The 20,492-nt window shown below is 29.6% G+C and overlaps 1 protein-coding gene across 1 annotated transcript in view; it reads right to left on the bottom strand.

Annotated features, from left to right (window-relative positions):
* The window catches only part of LOC130444165 (uncharacterized), a 31,610-nt gene extending 12,052 nt beyond the window's left edge, over nt 1-19,558 (bottom strand). Inside the window, exons 1-2 of the mRNA XM_056779213.1 lie at nt 19,304-19,558; nt 12,520-12,663 (exon numbers count right to left, since the gene is read on the bottom strand). Coding sequence (XP_056635191.1) covers nt 12,520-12,663 — 144 coding nt within the window. The 5' untranslated portion in view covers nt 19,304-19,558. The remainder of the gene's footprint in view (nt 1-12,519; nt 12,664-19,303) is intronic.
* Between the last annotated feature and the right edge of the window lie 934 nt (nt 19,559-20,492).

Genomic DNA, 20,492 nt, shown 5'->3' with positions numbered 1-20,492 from the left:
AGATATTTATAGAAGCTTGATTTTATTTGTTATAAAATTCATAGTATAAAGGAAATCACAAGGTGTAAAATCGGGATTATGAGAAATGGGATAAAAAAAATTATATCCAACTTTTTCTTACTTTTCTAGTGGAAATTAAACGATTACTCTAATGAAAAAGTGATGCAATTCCACCAAAAATTATTATTTTATTGAAAATTCAATTTATTTCTTCAAATTTGATTCGAAAACTCACAGATTCGAAACGATTTATGCTAGATGGCGTTAGATACATCATTTTAGCTTATATTTGTACAGAAGACATGATCCAAAGTTAGTGCAAATTCCATATAATCAGACATAACGAAATACAGTGTAGTATTTACATAATATAATAACAAACACTAAGTTGGTTCTATAGAATTTAGAATTCTTATTTGAATATTCAATACGACGTGGATTGAACATAAATAAAGCAGAACCGGCTTTATTATATATATATATATATATATATATATATATATATATATATATATATATATATATATATATATATATATATATATATATATATATATATGAAGGGGCAAGCATTATGGCTTATTTAAACTTACTGGAAAAGCCACTCCCTCACCCCTAGCAGCATCCCCTTTATTTTTTTAAATTACTTTTCATATTTTTTATGTAAAATTTGGATACTCCTCTTTGAGCTGATTTCAAAAATGTATAATACTTGTAGGTTAAAGTGGTTAGTTTATGAGATAAACAATTTTTCTTTTAAGAGCACAAATTTTACTTATTATTTACTTTCACCTTATTTGCCTGTACTAAAATGGGTTGTACAACAGTTCAAACTCTTTAATCTTTTTAACTGTGCTATTTATTCTACTTAAAAAATCCAAACAACAAAAAACTCTACTTTTTATTAAAGTTTGACATTGTCAACTAGAATTTGTAGTCACTATTGATAGTGTAATTTGATACATTATCTATTTTGTTTCTCTGAAATGGTTTACTCTTTGCAAGAACGAATTGAAATTGTAGGTTTATACTACCAAAATAATAATTGTGCAAGAGCTGCTGCTAGAATATTTAACGAATTAGATGACGGAAGACATGCAACTCATAAGTATGTAATTCAACTGATGGAGAAATTTACCACAACAGGGTCTGTTTGCAATAAAGTGCATAAGCGAGAGGGACTCGTAAATAACGAAGCAATCCAAGTGGCAATTTTAGGGCAAGTCAGCTTAGAGGCTCAACAACCCCAATCGTTGTCAACAATAAGTAGAGCGATCGGTGTTTCATCTTCTACAGTTTTCCGAGTTCTACATAAATTCAAGTACCACCCATACAAAGTTAAGTTGGTGCACGAGTTGAATGAAGATGATTTTGATCGTCGTCTAGAGTTTTGCGAATCAATGACGCAAATTAACAATAACAATCCACAATTATTAAACAATATTTGCTTTTCTGATGAATGCTCATGGTCATTAAATGGCTTAGTAAGTAGGCATAATTGTAGATATTGGGCTGAAAGTGATCCACATATTATGCGTGAATTCCATACACAACATCCCCAAAAGTTAAACGTTTGGTGTGGTATCCTAGGTGACCACATTGTCGGACCTTTCTTCATCAACGGAAATTTAAATGGTAAATCATATCTTGAGTTACTCAGGGAAGGGGTTGACCCACGTATTACAACAATAATAGAAAATGATGATAACCTTTCCGAAGATTTAATGGTATTTCAACAAGACGGAGCTCCCCCACACTATGCTATGCCTGTCCGACAATTTTTAAACGAAACATTCCCCGCTCGTTGGATAGGTAGAAGGGGGCAGATGATGGAGTGGCCACCTAGGTCACCGGATTTAACACCCCTAGACTTCTTTTTATGGGGGTATTTAAAAACAAAAGTTTATGCTATGGATCTGGAATATGAATCTCTGGATGATTTACGAGAGAGGATAGAAAATGAATGTCGACAATTAAATCCAGCCGTATTAAGCAATGTCAGAGAGGCATTTCAAAATAGATTATACCATTGTATGGAAGTGAATGGTACTCATTTTGAACACTTATTGTAACTTCATAATAAATAGCACAGTTAAAAAGATTAAAGAGTTTGAACTGTTGTACAACCCATTTTAGTACAGGCAAATAAGGTGAAAGTAAATAATAAGGAAAATTTGTTAGGTTAGGTTGGGGGGATGCTGCTAGGGGTGAGGGGGTGGCTTTTCCAGTAAGTTTAAATAAGCCATAATGCTTGCCCCTTCCAACATAAATTGACATGTTTTTGAATTTTTTCTAAATACCAGTATTACAAAAGTTATTAAAGGTGGATACTTTTATCTAAAAAGCACTGTATATATTCTTATTATATTTCTATTTTAATTACAAACAACTTTTGACGCCTTATTTTACAAGATTATTTGTTTTAAAGACGAAGCGCACATTTTAGGTATTTACCGACGTCGAACGGAACAAGCCATACGTCGTTCATCTCTAAACGAACAGATTTGGAGCTGAAACACACTTAAACGGCTCCTTTTCAATAAGCCCTCGTGATATATGGCATAAAACATATGCGACAGTCACTATTTCTTTGGAATATTTTCATAAATTTGTGACAGACGAGCACCTTATGTTCTAAATCATAATTCAAATTAGTTTCCCTATGTAAAATATACGGGATGGAACGTTTTTTTAATACTTTTGAATGTGTAGACGGAAACCAACAAAAATCGATTAAGATCGACTAAAATTGATTAAAAGCGATGAAAATCCAGAAAAATCAATTGATTACGACAAAAATCCAAAATAATCAATTAAAACCAATAAATATTAATTGAAATCGATGAAAATCTATGGAGATCGACAAAAATCAGCAAATATCCATAGAAATCGACTAAAACCAATAAAATTAGATTGAAATCGACATAAACCATAAAAATTGATTGGAATCGACAGATAGATCGAAACCTACAAAATCGATGGAAATTGACAAAAAAATTGATTGAAATTCATAAAAATCGATTGATTACGACAAACACCCAAAATAATCAATTAAAACCAACAAAATTAGATTGACATCATCAAAAACCAACAACAATCTAATGATATCGATTAGAATCGATTCATCTGTAAATACATTAATAACTGAGTTATTGCTCGTCGAATGTTGACTATTTTTGGAAAACCTAACCTTTAACCTCGAATAATTCGAAATTGATGAAATTTTTGGAAAAAACTCCAGAGATCTTTATCGAAGTACACAGAAAAACCTTCAAAATGAACATCGTAAAAGTTTTGTGCATTAGAATTGACTGAGTTATAACAAAAATAAAATTTTTTGTTTTTTCTTTTCTTAAAAAATAATATTTACAGCCTCGCCATTACCAACCCCAATTGAAATTATTCGTAATCCCTTTGCATTTAACTTTATTCATATATTATCGATGTGATCCATGACCGATTTCGAATGCTTATTTTAGAAAAAATAATTGATTTAATTGATTTTTACGTAATCTTGAATTATATAATTAATTTTTTTTAAATAAACCAAAAACTAATCAAGTTATGAAAACATTTTTCAAAAGTTATTTGTAGGGTTTTTCTTCCTAAAAATTTTGAACTTTTTAAAATTTTTGTAACATAAAAATTAAAACAGATACGTTTAATCAAAGTTTTCAATCGCGTAACCAAATTTGACTTATAAAGGGTTTTCCAATAAGAGGTGTTATTTTGAACAGCCCGCTACTTCGGTAAATGTCACTTTTGAAGCTGTCATTTTTTAATATTTGACAAGTAGAAACTACGCCATTAATGAAAATGGAACGATACACGCTTCAACAACGCATTGAAATTATTAAAATTCACTATAAAAATGGTGAAAGTTTGGCAGAGACGTTTCGTAAAACTAAATCATTTTTGGGTCGACGTGAAGCACCTTCTCGGACTGCAATACAGAAATTGTTGGAAAAATTTGAGCTGTTGGGACAAGTTAGTAATGTGAAGAATAAAACCCGTGCACGTCGCTCAAGAACAACTGAGAATATTACTGCTGTAGCCCAAAGTGTTGAAGAAAACCCAGGTTTGTTCATTCCTCGTCGTTCTTTGGAATTAGCCATTCTACAAACGTCATTACACCATATTTTGCATAAAGACTTGGGTCTTAATGCCTATAAAGTTCAGTTAACACAAGAACTCAAGCCGGCCGATCATCAACAACGTCGTGTTTTTGCTGATGCATGAAAATGATCTGGAATTTCATCGAAAAATCATCTTAACTGATGAGACCCATTTCCTCTCCATCCTCAACGCGTGACTGTTTGGTGCGGTTTATGATCTGGCGGTGTCATTGGACCTTACTTTTTCGAAAATGAGGCTGGTGCAACAGTTACGGTGAATGGATTGCGCTATCGAGAGATGATTAATGATTTTTTATGGCCGGAATTGGATGGTATTGATTTGGACAACGTTTACTTTCAACAAGACGGCGCTACGTGCCACATAAGCAACGAAACCATCGATCTTTTACGGGAAAAATTTCCAGACCGCGTTATCTCTCGAAGAGGTGATCACAATTGGCCACCGAGATCTAGTGATTTAACTCCTTGCGACTTTTTCCTTTAGGGCCACGTGAAAGATAAGGTCTACGCCAACAGTCCAGCATCGATTCAAGACCTCAAAGATGGAATTCGTGAGGTTATCGAGGACATAGGGCGGCCGCTTTGCAATTTGGTTATGGAAAATTTCGTGAAAAGAATATGGTCCTGTAAGCGCAGTCGTGGCGGCAATTTGGCTGATGTTGTGTTCCATTATTAACGGCATACCTTCCTCTTTATAATGAAATAAACATCCGATCATTTATCTCAAAAAATGGCATTTTTCTTTGAATATCAAAATAACACCTCTTATTGGAAAATCCGCTACTTTGAGCTGCACCCTTATCGAAATCGGGGGTTGAAACAAGTTTTAATTGATACGACGTTGAAGTACTTGAAATCCCCTACAAAATGATTTTTTAAAAAGTTTCTAGCTTTAAAAATTGATCGAGTTATCGTCGAAATATCAACCGCTTTTATTTTTGATACGCCACTGGTTTTTATAGTTAAAAATATAATAATGGTAACAAATAAACAATAAAAGAAGAAACTATGAGATTATATGATGGTAAAAAGTAAAATTCACATTCCCATAGTGAATGTAGGATGTTCTCATGGTGTCATGTAGCATCTGGTGGCCGTACGTTGCTTGACGGTTTTTCGATGGTCGGGACTATCGATTTCGGTATGTTCGAAAATGAGATTTCGAGTAACGGAAATCGATTTTCGTTCAGTCGAATAAGAGCTGATTTAACGATATATGTCGGTGACAGCGAACACAATTTATCGTTTCTTGACTTAGCACTAACAGCTTCATATATAAATTGTTATGTGATAGTCGGCTTATCTTATCGAGTTTCTCACGTAGGAGACAAATTCTTCTGTTAATTTCACAAACAGTTTTTGTTGAATACAAAGCCCAAACAGGGTCGGATTTACTGCAAAATATTTTAACTTATTAACAAAAATGAAGAATTTGCGTATGTAGAAAAAGTGATTTTATGAAAATTGAAACAATAATAATTGAGGGATATCAACATAAATCGATTGCGATCGCTAAAAATCCAGAAAAATCGATTGAAATCGACAAAAATTGACAAAAACCAACAAAAATCGATTGGAATCATCAAAAACCAACAAAAATCTATTAAAATCGACAGAAACCATCAAAAATCGATTAAGATCGACTAAATTGGATTAAATCGATAAAATTTCTGAAAAATCGATTGATTACGACAAAACCCAAAATAATCAATCAAAACCAACAAAAATCGATTGAAAATCAATAAAAATCTATGGAAATCGACAAAAACAAATAAAAAGCAACAAAAACCGATAGATGTCGTCTAAAACCAACAACAATCGAGTGAAATCGATAGAAACCAATAGAAATCGATAAGAATCGAAAAAAATAAATGGGAACCAACAAAAATCGATTAAAATTGACAATCCAACAAAAAATTGATTGACAAAAATCGACAAAAACCAAAACAAACGAATAAATCGACTGAAATCAACAGAAACCAACAAAAATTTATTGAAATTCACAAAAATCAACGAATATCGACAAAACGAACAAAAATCGACAAAAACCAAAACAATTAATTGAAATCTATAATATTGGTTTTTATCGATTTCATTTAATTTTCAATTTTTGTTCGTTTTGTCGAAATTAGTCAATCGATAATTAACAGAAATCTTTAAAAAACGAATGAAATCGAAAATTATCAGAAAAAATCGATTGGAATCGACTAAATCTAACCAAAAAAATGATGAAAATGACGAAAACCGATTGAAATCGACAACAATCAACAAAAGCTTATTGAAATCGACAACAATGAATAAAAGCTTATTGAAATCGATGAATAGCGACAAGAACTGATTAAAATCAGAAAAATCGACAAAAACCAACGAAAATCGTTTGAGATCCACAATATCAAGAAAAATCATTTGAAAATAATTAAAATTCTCAAAAATCTAGAAAAATAGATTTGAATCGACAAAAACCAATAGAAATCTACATAAATTGATGAAAACCAACAAAAATCGAACCAAAAAAATCGACAAAAGTCCAGAAAAATCGATTGAAATTGACATAAAACCCATAAAATAATGAAAATCAACAAAAAACAATAAAAACCAACATAAACCAAAGTAAAATTGACATAAATCGCTTTCTATCTAAATTTTTGGAGATTATTTCTAATAAATATGTAATAAAATGTTACTTTTAAGTAAATAATTTGATATCGTTAATTGGATATCTTGGAATAACTGCAACGATTTTTTTTCATCTATCATCGGGTATATTTAATTACATTATAATTGAAAATGATTCACTTTAAACGTCGAAATAATTGAATGATCTACTTTAAACTTAAAGTTAACTGTAGCAGGTGTTAGTGAAATTGTGGTTAATGTTAATTTATGATCGATTGTTTCGAATGAAGGTCAAACCGAATACGGGTGGCAATTATATTCAATGGAAGTGAAATTTCTGAAAAATTTATATATTTCCAGTTAATTACATTGCATTGTAGGGACAAAAACAAAAAAAATTGATTGAAACACAAAATTCTATTGAAATCGACAAAAAACCATAAAATTCGATTGAATTCGACAAAAAATCGATTGAAATCGGCAAAAAAAACACAAAATTCGATTGAAATCAACAAAAATCGAATGAATTCGACAAAAACCCAGTATATACAAGAGGTTCTTGGTTCAGTCTGGAACTCATTTCAATAATAGAATTAGGGTTAAGCTTTGCAATATCGCATTTTTTCGAAAACTTTTACGAAATCTGTTTTATGTTGTCCTACCGCCCTCGAAATTATAAGACTCGCTGTAATAACTGATGATGAAACAATCGATTGGAAAATCACCAAAAACGATTAAAATAATCAGAAACCAACAAAAATATATTGAAATCGACAAAAATTGACGAAAACCAAAAAAATTCGATTTAAATCGACAAAAATTGAAATAAACAAACAAACTTCGATTGGAATTGACGAAAATTATTTGAAATCGAAAAAACACTACAAAAGTCGATTGAAATCGACAATAAATAGACTAAAACCAATAAAATTCGATTGAGATCGAGAAAAATTGAAAAAAAAACAACAAAAATCGATTAAAATCATCAAAAACCAACAAAAATAGACTGAAATCCACAAAACCTGACAAAAACCAACGCAAATCGATAGGGATCGATAAAACTAATAAAAATCGATTAAATTAATCCAAAACCAATAAAAATCCAGAAAAACAGATCAAAATCTACAAAAATCTAAAAAAATCGACAAAAATCAACAAAAATCGATTGGAATCATCAAAAACCAACAAAAATGGACTGAAATCGACAAAACCTGAAAAAACCAACGCAAATCGATAGGGATCGATAAAACTAATGAAAATCGATTAAATTAATCCAAAACCAACAAAAATCGTCAAAAATCCAGAAAAACCGATCAAAATCCACAAAAATCAACGAAAATCGACTAAATTTGATTGAAATCGACAAAAATCTAGAAAAAAATTATTTTCACTGATCTCCGAATTAGGGTTAAGCTTGGCAATATCGCATTTTTTTGAAAGCTTTTACGAAATGTTAATTTTGCGTCTTCTAATTTGTTTTATATCTTCATACCGCCCTCGTATTCACAAGTCTCGATGTGGTAATTGATGTCGTTAAAACATTTCTCACTAATTCTTCTGAGATATATACACTTAAACCTCGAAGTTGAATTAACTATTGTTAGTTAAGAATTTTCCCAGGAAGACTTCGTTGACTAACTATTCAACCTTTCTTACCAATTTGTTGGAAGGGATTTAATGAAAAGAAAAAAAAATCGAGTTTTTCTCACGTCACTAATTTTCTACGAGACTGAAATATTTCGTAAGCACGCAAGCGTAGAGAATCCCATAGGCGGACGGAAAAATTAAAGATACTTATATACAGGTGATAATGAAAAAGTAATTATTGAAATGTTGGAATGTCAAAAAATTTATCGAAACCGTTGAAGAAAGGTGCTAACCTAATATAAAAAATATTAATTTTTCGCACTTTTTACAACTAAAACTCTGTGATAATCTCCAATAGAAATTAAATACGTTCACTAAATTGTCGAAAATCAATTGAAATCGATAAAAAATGGAAAAAAAACCAACTGAAATCGATTAAATTCAACAAAAACCAACGAAAAATCGATTGAAGGCAACAAAAATCCATTGAAAATGACAAATATCGATGAAAACAAACAAAAATCAATTGAAATCGACAAAAAATTGAAGGAAATTAATAAAAATTGATTGAAATCCACAGAAATTGACGAAAACCAACAAAAATTGATTGAAATAACAAAAATTGTAAGAAACCCACAAAAATAGAATGAATTTGACAAAAACCAATAAAAAACGATAATAATCAACAAAAGCTAATTAATATCAACAAAAACCAACAAAAATCGATTGAATTCAACAAAATCCAACAAAAATTGATTGAAATTGACAAAAATCGACGAAAACCTATAAAAATCGATTGAACTCGACAAAAATTAAAGGGAACGCGGAAAAATTATTGAAATCGACAGAAATTGGAAGAAACCAACAAAAATCGAATGAATATGACAAAAACCAATAAAAATTGTTTGAAACTCACAAAGATCGACAAAAATCGATTGAACTCGACAATAATCAATAAAAGCTGATTGAAATCAACAAAAAGCAACGAAAATCGATTGAATTTGACAAAAACCAATAAAAATTGATTGAAACCAAAAAAAACCGATGAAAACCAACAAAAATCGATTGGAATCGACAAAAACCAAGAAAGATTTATTAAAACTTATAAAAATCGACCGAAATTGATGAAAATTCAATTGGAATTATCAAAAATTGGAAAACAAACAACAAAAATCGAATGAATTTGACAAAAAACAATGAAAATTGATTGAAACCAAGAAACACCGATGAAAACAATCAAATTGATGGAAATTGACATAAAGCGAAAAAAATCAGCAAAAACCGATTGAAATCGACAAAAATTGAAGAAAACAAACAAAAATCGATTGGAAATGACAAAATCCTTCAAAAAAGTTGATAGACATTGGCAAATAGTGAAAAAAAATCAACAAAAACCGATAAAAGACAAGAAAAATCGAATGAAATCGACAGACATTCGATAAAAACCAACAAAAATCGATTGGAATCGACAAAATCCAACAAAAAATTGATGGAAATTGACAAAAAACGGAAAAAAATCATCAAAAACCGATAAAAGCCAACAAAAACCGATTACCGACGACAAAAATTGAAGGAAACCAGCGAAAATCAATTGGAATTGACAGAATCCAAAAAAAATTGATGGAATTTGACAAAAAGCGAAAAAAATCAACAAAAGCCGATAAAAGTCAACAAAAATCAATTTAAATCGACAAAAATTGACAGTAGTTAATAGCTATTTTGAAGAAGAAACCTGGAAAAACTGTATGGAGCTAAAAGGATATTGCTTTCAAAATAAATAAATTTTTTTCCAAAATTTTCGTGTTCCCTTTATTGGACCAGATACTTCTGGAACCAACCTCGTATATAGTCGTAACGCTACCATTGACGCAAAACGTACTTACAACAATAATCGTAGGACTTCGACCTTGGCAGAATCACCTTTTGTTTCGATTGTTTTCAATAGTACAACTAAAGGGAATTTATTTTTAGTAAATGCGAGTTAAGATATCTAGATGTAACAATTCGAATCGTTATCGAAACATAATTATATAAAAACTCATGCGCGAAAGGACGGCTTCTAATTTTCCACAAGGTTTTTACGTAATTTAGTCAATTTTTTTTACGATAAACGCGCGTGATCACCAACAAATTCATATATAACGATCGTAGGAGACGAATCATTCTCAAAAAAAGTTTTCGAACAGTCCAAACATCGATATCCCCGATATAGTCCTTGACCGATTAACACAAATTGGAAAATAACAACAAAAATAGAATGAATTCGACAAAAGCCAACAAAAATCGATTGAAACAGATGAAAATAGACAAAAACCAACAAAAATCGATTGAAACAGATAAACATCGAAAAAAACCAACTAAAATCGATTGAAACATATAAAAATAGACAAAAGCTAACTAAAATCGATTGAAATTGACAATAATCAACAAAAGCTGATTGAAATCAACAAAAATCAACGAAAATTGATTAAATTCAACAAAAACCAACAAAAATCGATTGAAATTGACAAAAATCGACAAAAACTAACAAAAATCGAATGAATTTGACAAAAACCAATGAAAATTGATTGAAAACAAGAAAAACCGATGAAAACAAACAAAAACCGATTGAATTCGACAAAAGCCAACTATTGAAACAGATAAACATCGACAAAAACCAACTAAAATCAATTGAAACATAAAAATCGACAAAAACCAACTAAAACCGATTGAAAACGACTATAATCAACAAATTATTAACAAAAACAAAGAAAAACCGATAGGAACCAACAAAAATTGATTGAAATCGACAAAAAATTGGAAAAAATGAACAAAAATGGAATGAATTTGACAAAAACCAATGAAAATCGATTTAAACAGATAAAAATCGACAAAAACCAACTAAAATCGACAATAAGCAACAAAAGCTGATTGAAATCAAATAAAACAAAGAAAAATCGATAAAAACCAACAAAAATTGTTTGAAATCGACAAATATTGCAAAAAATCAAGATAAAACGAATGAATTTGATAAAAACCAATGAAAATCGACAAATATTGGAAAAAATCAAGATAAAACGAATGAATTTGACAAAAACCAATGAAAATCGATTGAAACAGATAAAAAACCAACTATAATCGATTGAAATCGACAAAAACCAACTAAAATTGATTGAAATCGACAATAATCAACAAAAGCTGATTGAAATCAACAAAAACCTATTGAAATCAACAAAAATTGAGGAAAACTAACAAAATTCGATTGAAATCGACATAAATTGACGGAAACCATCAAAAATTGATTGAAAAAATCAACAAAAATCGAATGAATTTGACAAAAACCAAAGAAAACTGATTGAAACCCAGAAAAACTGATTGAGTTCGACAAAAACCAACTAAATTCGATTGAAATCGACAATAATCAGCAAAAGTTGATTCAAATCAACAAAAACCTATTTAAATCGACAAAAATTGAAGGAAACCAACAAAATTCGTTTGAAATCAACAAAACCAAAAAAATTTGATTGAAATTGACAAAAATCCAGAAAAATCTATTGCAATCGGCAAAAATGGAGAAAAATCGACAAAAACTGATGAAAACCGATAGGGATCCACGAAAACCAATAAAAATCGGTTGCAATCGCCAAATGCCAACAAAATTTGATTGAAATTGACAAAAATCGCTAAGAATCCAGAAAAATCTATTGTAAGCGACAAAAACTAATGAAAATCGATAGGGATCCACGAAAACCAACAAAAATCGATTGAAAATCGCCTAAAATCCGGAAAAATCGATTGAAACTGACGAAACTTGACAAAAACCAATGACCATTATCCCCGGTATAGTCCTTGTTCGACACCCAATTAATCGTTAATCGCGGGGTCAACGTTTTTTATACTCGAAGAAACAATTGAATGCATTCAAATCAATCAACACGTTCTGAATACGATCATTTTTCTAAATTGCGTAAAGACTACATCAAAAACAACCAACGAAGAAAATAATGTAAAAAATATAAAATTTCACAACTGAATTTCGAAAAATGTTTAAAATATTTTCGTAGAATTAGTTCTTTCGAGTAATTTAATGATTCAAGATCCGATTTAGTTTTTCTTGACCCTCGTCAGCATAACGTTTCGTTAATTTTTATGAATTTGTTCGAATTAATGTACAATTTGTATATTTGTATCGAATTCTTACCTGAACTGAGTCGTTTAATGAAGAATAACTCGAAGATCTGCTTCCTAGTGGTTCGGGACTTAAGCTTCCATAAGAAACCGTTGAACTGAGAGACACTGTATCAGCTCTACTCCGATAAGGAGAAAGCTGTACGTGTTTCATCATCTATAACAAAAAAAAGGGCTGATTCATCTCAACGCGTTGCTTTACTACAAATGACGTTTTGACAGGAGATTATAACAAAATTTCCTGCTCGGAAAAAAAATTTTGGATTTTGCTACCAATAAGATCAAATAGGGGATGAAAATTTGTATGTGAGTTCGTCGAGTGTGATGTAGAAACTAATTTGTGTTGAGGTTAGGTTTCATCCTAATAGGGGAGGGGACAAAAATTGAAGAAAACCAACGAAAAACGACAAAATCCAACAAAAACTGATAAAAATCAACAAAAACCGAAAGAAGCCAACAAAAATCGACACAAACCAACAAAAATCAATTTTAGTAGAAACCCAGAAAAATCGATGGAAATCGACAATAATCAACAACGAAAATCGGACAAAATCCAACAAAAACTGTTAAAAACAACAAAAATCGATAAAAACTGAAAGGAACCAAGAAAAATCAACACAAACAAAAAAATCAATTGAAATCAATATAAATTGAAATCGTCCAAAAACCGTTAAAAAGCAATAAAAGTCGATTGAAATCGACAAAAATCCATAAAATTATATTGAATTCGACAAAAACCAAAAATAATCAATTGAAATTGACAGAAACCAACAAAAATCAATTGAAATCGAAAAATATCAGAGAAAATCGATTGAAATCAACAAAATCCATTAAAAAAATTGACTTAATCGAGAAAAAAAGCAACAAAACCGATAAAAGTCAACAAAAACCGATTGAAATGGACAACAATCAACGAAAACCATTCGATACCGACAAATATCGAGAAAAATCGTTTGAAATCCAGAAAAATCGTTTGAAATCCAGAAATATCGATGAAAACAGACAAAAACCTAGAAAAATAATGAAAATCCACAAAAATCTATAAGAATAGATTGAAATCGACAAAAACCCATAGAAATCAACAAAAATTGACGAAAACAAACAAAAATCGATTTAAATTGAGAAAAATCTAGAAAAATCCCATAAACCCAAGAAATAATTAAAATCGACAAAAAAAAGATAAAAACCGACACAAACCAAAGAAAAATTGTCAAAAAACAATAAAAACCGACACAAACCAAAGAAACATCGTCAAAAAACAATACCAACCGATACAAACTAAAGAAAAACCATCAAAAAACAATAAAAACCCACACAAACCAAAAAAAATCTTGAAAAAACAATAAAAACCTACACAAACCAAAGAAAATTCGTCAAAAAACAATAAAAAAACAGCCACAAACCAAAGAAAAATCGTCAAAAATCGGTCTAATTATTAGAGATTATTTCTAATAAATATGTAATAAAATTTACTTTACGTAAATAATTCGATAAAAAAGGAATTCTTCAACGCTTTGCCACACCAATTGAAATTTTGACAGTAGATCAATTTTATAATAAAATCTTCGACTAATAAAAGATTTTCAACCCCAATAAAATCAAATAAGGGACGAAAATTTGTATGAAAATTCGTTTAATTATGTAGTGAAAACTTGGGTGAAACAAACAAAAATCGATTGAAATCGAGCGAAATCCTGAAAAATCGATTGAATTCGACAAATACGAAAAAAAATCGGTTGAAATCAACAGAAATGAATAAAAAACGATTGAAATCGACAATAAACAACAACAGCTGATTTATTTTCAACCCCAATAAGACATGAATGAAAATTCGTTAACTATGAAATAAAAACTAATTTATGTTCAGGCTAGAAATTGGAAAAATAACTCCATATTTTTTTGAGAATTTAAGCTTAATAAAAGACAGTTGATTATCGTAAATTAAGTTTATGGATATTGTTTTATCCACCCTCGTAATTTGAATAAACCGAGGAGATCGAAACGTTGCGTTAAGCCCCAAAATAAAAAAAATATATATAAGAGTAAAGTGAAAATAACGATTTATACGTGGTTTAAACAAAAAATAAAATTACAAACATTTTCAAAATGATTCACAAGGTGATTTATCCAATTTTGAATTGGAATTTTAACGTTTTTCGGTGCAGATAAAAGAAACGAAATAAATTTAAAAGACAAAACTGTAGTTGTAAACATGAAGAGATAACTGTCAGTTTAATAACGAGGAGATTCTTCTACAGATAACCCCAATTTTGACTCTCGGCATAGATAACACTGAAAACATCGAAAAAAAAAAACGATTCTGGACGTATAAAAATAAATTTAATAAATCTCGTAGACGGCACGTGGCTTTTATAGTTTTATTTTGTTGTTGTAACGTAAAATATTTAATAAGAAACAAATAGAAATTTAATATAGAAGAAAAAAATTCGAAAAAGAAAATGCCACTTAAGAAGATAAATTTTGCATTTTTTAACTTCAGATTCGCTTTCTATAAACTAGCTCAACTCTAATAAAAATTCCAGCCACTCTATACGCCAGATCTATCACCTTGCGATTTATTTCTGTCTCAAAAGTCAAAAACGATACAAAACTATCACATTTTGAAATTAGTAAAGACACAAAAGGTAAGGGAAGGTATTTATTTCGAAGGGACGTAATTTACTCAATTTTTATAATAAATACTAATTACAAAACTAAAAATTTATATATTTTCCATTGTTGGACAAAAGTCCTTTCGAACAACATCGAGTATATAAAAATTGAATGAACAGAACCGGACTTACGAGCATTTTTTAATAACGAAATTCCCACTCTCCCCTACGTATAATTTAAGAGATAGACTAAAACTTTCAAGATGAAAAACGCGCAAAATTTATCGAATATTTCGATTATCTCATAAAAAGTGCCACTTAAGCAGGTAAATTTTGCTTTTTTAACTTCAAATTCACCTTCTATAAACTAGTTCAACTCTAATAAAAATTTCAACCACTCTGTTCGCCAGATCTATCTCCTTGCGATTTATTTCTATCTCAATAATGAGAAACGACCCAAAAGTAACACATTTTGAGTTATTAAAGACATCAAAGGGATGGTTATTTCGAAAGGACGTAATTTACTTAATCAACTCGTATATACATATATATATATATATATATATATATATATATATATATATATATATATATATACTTACAAAAATGACGAGCTAATTTTTTTTTATTAAAAAATAAAAAAAATTCACCAAAACTAAAAAATGTTTAAAAAAAATTCAATTTACGTGAATTAATTGAGGAAAATTATAAATTTAATTTATTTATTGGTCATATTTTTTTGAATCACTATAATTCGGTTGAGCTGTATATTCCAAGCAAAAAGACTTTCACATATACATAGTGTTTCTAAATTAATACGATACAATTCACGAGGTAATTTCATCTTTATTATTATCGCATTAATTTAGAAACACCCTGTATATTCAATTAGATAAATTAACCCTTCCTAATATCTGTCGCAGCCACCGGAAACACTGATTTGTTTTAGAGACAATTAACGTATTGTGAAGGGCAGAAAATGGTCCAAAAACAAACGGGTATCGATAATGAACTGTAAATATAATTGAACATCCTGTATTTTTTATTTTTAGTACTATAAATAATTGGAAAAAGAAATCAAAAGTTTACAGTGGGCGAAAATCATTAAAGGATCGTAATCTAAGCCGGAAATGGATCACCTAAATGAAAAAATATAATTTCCCGTTCTATTTATAGTTTCCAATCGATTTAAAAATAAATTAGATTTTAATTGTTTATATTCCACTATGTATTTACGTAATTTTTCATCTTATTTCAAAATAAATGATATCGAAATTGAAATCAATAATTATTACTATAATGTCAACAGTTGCATGGAAAGAATTTTTTTAAGACATCCTGTATATTCAAATTAAAATTTATTACGTATAGAAGGTGTGTAGGATACGAAACGTAGGAAGTGGATTGAAGATATGACCAAAATTTACATCAAAGAATTTAAATTGTGGTCAAAACATCGTCTAAATAAACAGGAACGTACTACTAAATATTTAAATTTAATTCAAGTTTTTTTCCAACTGTATCTGACGTGCCCTTTCCGTAGAGAACAATCGAAAGCCGCGTAGGTGGTTTTTCTAGTTGTTAGAAATGTAAATTAATACCTACACGTAGGTTAATAAACACGAATTTTTCCAAAACAAAAGTTTTTGTTAAGAAAAAGAAGAAAAAACTAAACCAGCCGTGAAGCGATTTTTTGAGATCAGTAATCACAGGGGACCAGATCTGGAGTATACGGTGGATGAATGCAATCTCAATTGGACCACCAGAACGTTCACCATCAAAAAAACTGAATAAATAACTAAATGATCAGATGGAATCTTACTGAGGAGCTTCGGCGATGTTCAGAAACGATATAAAGCCGAATTTCTGACCGTTGAGCATTTTTTTAGATAAATAATATAATATAATATAATATAAATATAAATATAAATATAACAGGGCACCAAATCTGGATTATACGGTGAATGGATTCATGTTTCACCCATCAATCATCAATAATTTGTTGCTTTTGATCGATTTTCATGGTCAAACGTCTATGCATAATTGAAAACACACTGCCTTCTGATATCTTTAAGATCTCAGCTATCACAGAACGTCCATAATCATCGATGTCTATACGAACACATTCAAATTAATCAAACCAACAACGAATAAAAATGAAATTTGCCTTGAATAAAATCTGGTACTTCATAAAGTGTAAAATCAGTTTAGTTTTGACGAGAATAGTTAGAAAATTGGCGGAAAAGCAGCTTAAATGTGAAATTGTTTCGTGATATGATCCAGTTCGAACTGTTTAGCTTTCTAAGGTTATTGTACACGATTTTGTATAGAGATTAATCACCCCGAGTGGTAAAATTCATTAGCGACGATGTAGGAACAAGATTTGTTGTATGGAAATATTTTTTTACGACGTTTTTTTCTAAGAACTTATGGAATGCACCACGTATATATTTATAATATATCGGATTTAGTGAGATTTCGAGGCTAATGACACAATTTTCAGTGTGAAATGTATACACTGGAAATAAAGACTTCGTTGTACTACAGGAAGTAATAAAACTGATAAAAAATTTAAAATGAATCAAACGATGATTCGAATAGAATCGACCCACAGTATTCAAACTACCATAGGTGTAGATTAATAATATTAAAAACCGAAATTTGTTTAGAAATTTAATTTTTTTCGTAAATAGGTGCGTCAAAAATTTGATTTAGTGATCGATACTTTCATTCTAACTAAGGAGCGGCCTGATACTGCATACAATATAGAAATTAAACATACACATAGGGTAGTCACCCTTATAAGTAAAATATTTATCATCCCCGCACGATCTGTAAAGTATATTGAACTATAAACACATTACTTAATTAATATTTATAGTCGTCAGTTATTATACCGTAAAATATTTATTTATAATGAATTTTCATATAGATACGACCCCTCGTTTCTGAGTTATAAGCCTTCAAAGTTGCGAAACTAAAAATTTTTAATTGATGATTACGTATGTCCACCCTGTATACTACATCGTAATAAAAAACTACAATATGTTCACCCTGTATACTATATCGTAATGAAAAAACTACAAAAAGTCCACCATGTATACTACGTAGTAATGAAAAACTACAATATGTCCACCCTGTATACTACGTTGTATTGAAAAAACTACAATAAAAAATACTGAACCTTAATTAATTGTTGCTATTTATTTTTAATTAATTTCGTTGATAATGAGATTATAGGGACTTTATGACCACTCCTGTAAATTTAAATGGGTACTTTCACTCTTCTTTTCGACGTAATCATTAAAAACGTCCGTCTTCTTCATTTATCGAAATAAAAAAATTGTAAGATGAACTGATGTGCTATGGAATAAGCAGTTTACCAGTGGGGATCAAAAAGTTAATAATTTCCGAAATAAAAAAAATTATCACAAGAATATTTCACATAGTATTTAAAAACTGACATACAGAGTGTTCTGTAACTTTTATATCTCATCATTTTATTTAATAAATATATAGATTGATACTTGTAGTACTTCCCTCGTATATATAGTTTCTACGGAACTTTAACAATGAATTTTATTTTTAATTTAAATATCTAAAATCAATTTCTACCCCCGTATTTAAAAATCTGTGTCGCATTTTTGGCATAAATACAAGGGTGGTATGAAAAGTTTCTAATCTTGACTTGGAGATCAAAACTTATCAATATTAATATTATAGTCGTTTAATTGCTTAGTGTCAGTTTAACAATAGTATAAATGAGAAATTGAGAGATGGTAAAGGTTATATGAGACGATATTATCTAAAACGTTCATCAAATGGCACTGAAGCGGCGTTGGGAGAAGTTTAAAGAGATAAAAAAATTTTCGAACAACCCTCGTAGTTCCAGTAATTACAAATTCTATCCGATAAATAGTTAAAATAGCCCATTATTTTACCAAATCTGACTCCAGTTCGTTTTTTTTAAATAATAATTGGAAAAAAAAATTACAAAAACGAAATAAATAATAAAAAAAGTTTTTTAATAATTTTAATGGATTAATAATAAATAAATATAAATCATAATAAATTTTTTTGTTTCTTATCTCAATATAGTTCAGAATCTAATATTTTATCGATATAATTTAATATTTTTATCTAACATTGTTTTTAAATTAAGAAATGATAAAATAACAAACTCACCTTGTTTACCTTGTTTAATAAAAAACGATAATCCAAAACGAACAAAAAAGTTTCATACTAATAGACCAAAAAAAACTGTTCACAATGAAAAAAACATATCAAAGTACGCACAAACTTAATCTCACATTCTCTCACAACAATTCTTTGTCGACTCAACTGAACTACTACTGTAAATCGTTGTCGTGTTACACAGTACACATCAAGCTGGCGTATGCTTATTTTGACGTAATAACAGCTAAGAACGCTGCGGAATATAACAAACGTGGTTTATGCTCGACTTTATTATTTTATCCGAAGGGATTGTTTTGATTCGGAGGTGATTCTCACACTTTCATTTCCTTGAATAATAATTTTTATTTTAAATAATGCATTTTTATGTGGGAAATTTGATAAATATGTCATAACAGAATATATTAAATTAGCAAGCAAAAAATATTTTATCATTCATTCATTCCTTAAATTTAATAAAAAAAATTTCGAAGATGGCAGCAAGGTATTGAATTTCGGAATAAAATCTTCTAAAAAAAAGAACATCTAATCGTTTCTCTTGACGGCGACGTTACCAAATATGAAAATAAGTAAGCAAAGAATTTTAATGTTTATTATATGAATAACACGAAAAAATACGAAGAATCGACAAAAACTATTTTTGTTGGGTTTATATATTTAATTCACTCTTAAATATAAACTATGAGTCCTTCTACAACAATAAGCGTTTTTGGTATTTCGAATTATGCCACAATGAAAGCACAAATCACTTTTATATCTTTCGGAATATTTAACATGTATTCTTGTTTCGGAAAAAGTACAAAATACTTTTTCAATAATAGTTTTTCTAAAATAAAAAACTTGTAATATAGCTACGACGTATACGAAAGCCCCTATTAGGATATAATCGAAAATACACGACATAACGTTTAAAATAATTTTTGACAATATGGCATTTATCAAACAATGACTGGCAGTTCATTCAAACAAACCCATTAAAAAAAGAAATTAATGGATTCACGACAGTTTCTTGTATAAAAGAGAAGAAGAAACTGGACCTAACACATTTATTTTTCAAATACAACAGATGTGAAACATTGAGATCGAATTTTTTGTTGTTCTTGGTAGATTTCAAAGTGGTATTCTGAGAATTGTGGTTGTTGGAATGAGTGACAACGACTTTTCAATATTAAAATGGTTT

This window comes from Diorhabda sublineata, chromosome 5, assembly GCF_026230105.1.
Source record: "Diorhabda sublineata isolate icDioSubl1.1 chromosome 5, icDioSubl1.1, whole genome shotgun sequence".
In the NCBI taxonomy this organism is placed as follows: domain Eukaryota; kingdom Metazoa; phylum Arthropoda; class Insecta; order Coleoptera; family Chrysomelidae; genus Diorhabda; species Diorhabda sublineata.
The sequence above is the reverse complement of the archived record's forward strand: the minus strand, read 5'-3'. Positions and strand labels throughout refer to the sequence as shown.